Genomic DNA, 6,631 nt, shown 5'->3' with positions numbered 1-6,631 from the left:
AGTGGGTGTGGATGTGTGTGTGTGTGAGAGTAGTAGCTTAGTATGGTTGTGGTGGTGTGGTGTGTGGTAGTGCTGTGTGGTGTGTGTGATGTGTGTGTGATTTGGTGTGTGGAGTGTGTGTCTCGTGTTCGCTTCCAACTCGCATCAACATCTTACCAAAATTGCATAGGATGTGTGGAAGTACAGAATGAAATAGAACCTGCCACCTTCAAAAGAGTACGTTATATGTCACCTGTGGTCAGTAAGACTTGTTCGACACTTGAACAGATTTGGAAGTTCGATATTGATATACAATGCCTGTGGAACTCAACTCCCTTTGCTATTTTAGATTTCCACTAACGCATCACTGCCAACTCATGTGCTACAGGCCACGTTTCGATGAAAAGGCCTGCCCGGGTGGTTGAGGTAGGTTTTAGGAGGAATTCATTTTTTGAATCTGGCTATTTTATTAAAGCGAAACAGATCAATTGAAGAAAAAGGCAGGGTGTAGCCATAGGTGTGCGATAACTAGTGACAACGGGTTCTCTGGTAACAGAAAATGGGTTGGAGGACTGAGTAGGAGGCGAGCAGAGAACGAGGACAATGTGGCAGGAAGACAGAGGATCGAGAGTAATGAGATGGAGGAAGAGAGAGCAATAAGATGTAGAACGTGGATTGATGATGTAAGAGTGAGAGAGAGACGCTCCAAGATTCTAGGCGAGATGGGGGGTACATCTGAAGACGGCGAGAGAGAAGAGAGAAGACGATGAGACATATCGGGGAGGACATGGAGGCAGATAGGAGGACCTACGAGTCGAAAGAGACCGAGAGAGGGATGGAGAGCACTGGGCGAGGAAAAAAAGAGCAGAGAGGTAAGACGCAGAGAGACATATATGAGACCCAGACCAGTTGAAAAGAATGAGACAGAGAAAGAGAGTGAGAGACATAGAGTGGTTCGACACAATCTTGAAGCCTAAATAGCATCCTACGTGACTTGGGTCGGGTTCATCAGTTATAATACATGTTTTGCAAAAAAAGAGTTTCTATCTCTAGAGTTGTGGAAAAACGGCATGATTGAAAGTAGCAGCGCTAATTGGACAAAAAGGAGTGGAGGGGATGAGTAAGGAGACAGACTAGACAAATTATCTTACTGATTCTAATAGCAGCACATGGAGAGAGGCTTAGAGATTGGGCGATCTGGTTGGTTTTCCGCACGCAGAGAGAGAGAGCATAGACAATAGGGGTGAGGGCCTTTGTGGACCCTTCCTCCCTCCATCGTCCTTTATTGGGCGCTTTCGTTCTTGCCGGTGCGTTTTAGATCCTGAAAAAACCGCATGTGCAACAGCGGGGAGTGGAAATGAGGGGCTGGGCGGCAGAAGCCGCAGTCGGGTTCTCTAAAAATGTAGATACAATGGTATTGGTTGTGATCGCAGTCATCTTCTCTATTCATCGACACATTATCCACTCAAGTGTCGGAGTGATTAATAATAGATTAGCTAGTTATTTGACAGTGTTACACAGCAACGCAATTTTGTCAGATTGTTATGAGAGGTGGTCTCTGTGTACATTTTGGGTTTTTACTCAAGTATTCGTAAAAGAGAATAGGCTCCCTTCAAGAACCAGTAGTGTGTGTGTGTTTGTGTGTGTGCGTGAGTGTGTGTTGTGTGTGTGTTGTGTGTGTGTGTTGTGTGTGTTGTGGTGTGTGTGTGTGTGTGTGTGTGTGTGTGTGTTGTGTGGTTGGTGTGTGGGTGTGTGTGGTGTGTGTGTGTGTGTGTGTGTTGTGTGTGTGTTGGTGTGTAGTGTGTTGACTCAGTCTAGAAGACAGGATAGAGGTGAAATTTACGGAGTAGGGACACCTAACGGAGAGAGGCGTGCATACCTTGTTGCGCCTTGGCGCGTATGCGGGTTTCCTACAACAGACAGCGCGAGGTTCTTTTAACATGCTTGTTGACGGACACGGCCGGCGACAGGCGAACCCCGGGAATCGATGCCGCGCGGGTCTTCGTTTCACAACCACTTCTTATTGGCAAAACTTAGGAATGCTTCCTTCAGAAAAACTAATAAGAAGTTCATAAATAATTAGTAGGTAAATTTTACTCAACCTATAATTAAGATTTAATGTTTTTCTTAATGACTTTGAAATATCTTTCCTGCAGTCAAATGAACAAATGGCACTCTAGTGGCCTTATGGGTGGAAGTTTTTAAATTTGTAATACTTTTATAATGAATAAATATTATAAAAAGAAACTGCCAACAATCTGGTGTGGTCTGTTTCTATGTCAAACGGTTTTATTTATAAACTCAGGAAAAAATAAATCGCCTCTCACTGTCAATGTGTTTATTTTTAGCAGACTTAAAATGCGTAAATATTGTAGAACATACGAGATTCAACAACTGAGACATAAACTGAACAGAGTTCAGAACATGTGACTAACACAAGACTGGAATAATGTGTCTCTCTGAACAAAGGGGGGGTCAAAATTCAAAAGAAAACAGTCAGTACTTGGTGGCCACCAGCTGCATTAAGTTACTGCAGTGCATCTCCTCCTCATCTCCTCATTTTCTGGGGGGAATGGCCTAGCCCCTCACCTCCGATACACGGTTCCAGATGTGCTCAATGGGATTGAGATCCAGGCTTCTTCGCTGCGCCATGGCAGAACACTGACATCCTGTCTTGCAGGAAATCACACACATAACGAGCAATATAGCTCAAATCAAATCAAATTTTATTTGTCAATACACATGGTTCATTGAACAAGCATGGGAACCAGTGTTTAAACCCTTTACAATGAAGTCTCTGTGAAGTTATTGGATTTTTACGAATTAGTTTGAAAGACAGGGTCCTGAAAAGGGACGTTTCTTTTTTTGCTGAGTTATTTAAGTCTCCTTTGATGTATAGTACCAGTCAAAATAGTTGGACACACCTACTCATTCGGGGTTTTCTTTATTTTTACTATTTTCTACTTGTAGAATTAGTGAAGACATCAAACACTATGAAATTACACATATGGAATCATGTAGTAACCAAAAATGTTTAACAAATCAAATATATTTGAGATTCTTCAAAGTAGCACCTTTGCCTTGATGATTGCCAAGTGTTTGCCAAGCTTCTCTCAACCAGCTTCATGAGGTCGTCACCTGGATGCTTTTCCAACAGTCTGAAGGAGTTCCACATATGCTGAGAACTTGTTGGCTGCTTTATTTCACTCTGCGGTCCAACCATCCCAAAACATCTCAATTGGGTTGAACATTTTGCTTCCGTTCCGTACAGACATTTGCTTCCGTTTCCGTAACAGACATTTGCAGTTCCGTTTCTAACACCCCAGATCACAAGCAAACACACAGTTGACTTCCATAGGCAGCCACATACAAACAAGCAATGATCATTTAGCTCATTAATTTCTTCTCGTATCTACGCGCTTCTCTCCTCTCACCTTTTCCCTTCACTTGTGGCGTTCGAGTGCACAACACATCAGCAGTCTGTGACGAGGCAAAAATACCATTCCATGCCAACTTCCATCATAACTAGAGGTCGACCGAATTATGATTTTTTCAAACCGCGATACCGATACGATTATTGGAGGAACAAAAAAAGCCGATACCGATTAATTGGCCGATTTATTCGATTTTTTATTATATATATATATCCATACACACACACACACATTTTTGTAATAATGAAATTGCAACAATATGAATGAACAATGAACACTTATTTTAACTTAATATAATACATAAATACACACACACACACACAGCTCTGAAGTGACAATCGATACTGAGAGTCTGCTTAGAGACAATACTCTCACTGTTGAATAAAATAGAGTTTAAGTTCCTGGTGATGAAATGTTTTGAAAACAAAAACTTTATTTCTATATGCAGGAAATCCTATTTTAATAATGGGCATGGTAAGAATTGACAATCCAAAGTGCGAGTCATAATTCCCATGACACCTTCTACAGAAAATCTGAAAAGCGGTTCCTTCATTTATTCCATAGGATATTTTTAGATTCACTTAAAATCAAGGTCTGTGTTTCGTGTAGGCTTACACCACCGTGCCAATTTTATAACTGTGTAGATATCCATAGGACAAGGTACCTCTGATCAATATTGGCTAAATATAATCGAAGATAATGAGTGGATTTTATGAAAATATTGTTGACCAAACGTTACTTATCCTAGAGAGATTTTACAACGGGTATCAAACGCCGAGGCGGTTTAAGCCCTGCACGAAACGCAGACCTTATTTGAAGTAGATCAGACATTCTCTATGGAAGACATGAACGGTACATATAACGCAGGAACCCTTTCAAGTTCAGCGCGAAGTTATTACAGGAATTATAACGCGTCGACTATTTCTCTCTAACCATATACCTTTGACGAACCGGAAACTATCACCTCGAAAACAAACGTTTATTCCGTTCCGTATTTTATTAACGGGTGCATCCAGTGAGTCTAAATATTCCTGTTACATTGCACAACCTTCAATGTTTCATAATTACGTAAAATCTGGCAAATTAGTTCGCAAAGAGCAGGCGGCCCAACTGTTGCATATACCTGACTCTGCGTGCAATATGAACGCAAGAGAAATGACAACATTTCACCTGGTTAATTATTGCCTGCTAACCTGATTTCTTTTAGCTAAATATGCAGGTTTAAAATAATATATCTTGTGTATTGATTTCTAAGAGGCCATTGGATGTTTATGGTTAATACATATTGCGAGCAATGACAGTCATTGATTGATTGTTTTTTATAAGATAAGTTTAATGCTAGCTAGCAACTTACTAGCTGAACTGCATTCACTTAACAGGAAGGCTCTTCGTGGAGTGCAATGTAATCAGGTGTTAGAGCATTGGACTAGTTAACTGTAAGGTTGCAAGATTGGATCCCCCGAGCTGACAAGGTTAAAAATCTGTCGTTCTGCTCCTGAACGAGGCAGAACGTTCCTAGGCCGTCATTGAAAATAAGAATGTGTTCTTAACTGACTTGCCTAGTTAAATAAAGATGAAATAAACGTGTAATTTTTTTTAAACAAAAAATAAAATAAAAAATATCGGCAAATCGGCGCCCAAAAATACCGATTTCCGATTGTTATGAAAACTTGAAATCGGCCCCGATTAATCGGCCATTCCGATTAATCGGTCGACCTCTAATCATAACCACTAACCGCTACACACAGCCTACATCGTTGTCACCATATTATCTAAGTCAACATAGCTAATAGAACTAACACGTTAGTAAACCCGCTACAATCATGCAGTACAGTGTTCAGCAAGCAGTTTAGCAGTTACACCGGCAACCCCAGGTGGCAATAAATTAATAAAACCAAAAGCTTACTTGGAAGCGTTCCAGTGTTGGCTAGCCATAGCCAGCTAGCTAACATGGCATCCCTCTCTGTTTGAGTAGGCTAAACTAGCTAGCTGCATTCACTAGCTAAGTAAGTGAAAGCTCAAGTTTTTTTTAAATAGAACAAAATATAGCTAGCTCTCTCTCTCGCTCGCTCTCTCTCTCTCTCTCTCTCTCTCTCTCTCTCTCTCTCTCTCTCTCTTGCTTTTCCATTTTGGAAGAATTTAATTTGTTCAACTATTGTCTTTCTCTTTCCTTGAGTCAACTACTCCCCACATTTTATGCACTGCAGTGCTAGCTAGCTGTAGTGTATGCTTTCAGTACTAGATTCATTCTCTGTTCCTTTGATTGGGTGCACAACATGTCAGTTCATGCTGCAAGAGCTCTGATAGGTTGGAGGACGTCCTCCGGAAGTTGTCATAATTGCTGTTTAAGTCTATGGAAGGGGGTGAGAACCATGAGCCTCCTAGGTTTTGTATTGAAGTCAATGTACCCAGAGGAGGACGGAAGCGATCTGTCCTCTGGCTACACCATGGTGCTACCCTACAGAGTGCTGTTGAGGCTTCTGTAGTCCTTCATTGCATAACARTGTGTTTTAATCAATTATTTGGTGACGTGAATATATTTAGTATAGTTTTATCTAAAAATKATAACTTTCACTATTTTTCTGAAATTCACTGAGGATGGTCCTCCCCTTCTTCCTCTGAGGAGGCTTCACTGGTAGTCTACAGTAGGAGACAAGGAGACAGTTGCTGTTGGTTGTCTACAGTCTGCCAATGATTTATATATACACTAGATGACTGGTAAGGGGCTCTGTGCTGAAGCCACCCACTGAGCCTCCATCTTGGCACTCCCACACTATTTTGGTAGCTATAGAAATGCATTTATATTAATGTCTACATTAGTTTTAGCCACATTTATTCTATTACAGACACCTTAATGCATCCTTTATCATTATATTATGTGAGCTAAACATAAATACATTTAAAAAACTGTAAAAATAAAATTCCTTAAAGGAAATATATTTTTGATTACTAATATTACTGTTCCCACTATAATAAAAATTATTATACTTAAATATGTGTAATTTTGTCTTTGATACATTTAATTGAAATACTGTAGAATTTAATTAATTCCTATGGAGCACTTCTTCTACGGGGGAGTGCCAATATGGCCGACCAGTGGCTTCAAAGCCTCTCAATGGCCAATACATAGCATCAGCAATCTAGGGTTTATATATTATTGTATTTTACAGTCTAAAGCAGGAGACGAGACAGTTTGATGTATGTCTGTAGGCCTTGGA

At 40.5% G+C, this 6,631-nt stretch overlaps 1 protein-coding gene across 1 annotated transcript in view; it reads left to right on the top strand.

Moving 5' to 3' along the window:
- Window positions 1-745: 745 nt before the first annotated feature.
- LOC112072939 (neurensin-1) overlaps window positions 746-6,631 on the top strand; it is a 13,628-nt gene continuing 7,742 nt past the window's right edge. The window contains exon 1 of the mRNA XM_070439984.1: window positions 746-851. Coding sequence (XP_070296085.1) covers window positions 746-851 — 106 coding nt within the window. The remainder of the gene's footprint in view (window positions 852-6,631) is intronic.

This window comes from Salvelinus sp. IW2-2015, unplaced genomic scaffold, assembly GCF_002910315.2.
Source record: "Salvelinus sp. IW2-2015 unplaced genomic scaffold, ASM291031v2 Un_scaffold2094, whole genome shotgun sequence".
Lineage (NCBI taxonomy): Eukaryota > Metazoa > Chordata > Actinopteri > Salmoniformes > Salmonidae > Salvelinus > Salvelinus sp. IW2-2015.
Note: the sequence above shows the minus strand (reverse complement) of the source record. Positions and strands in the feature narration are given on the sequence as shown.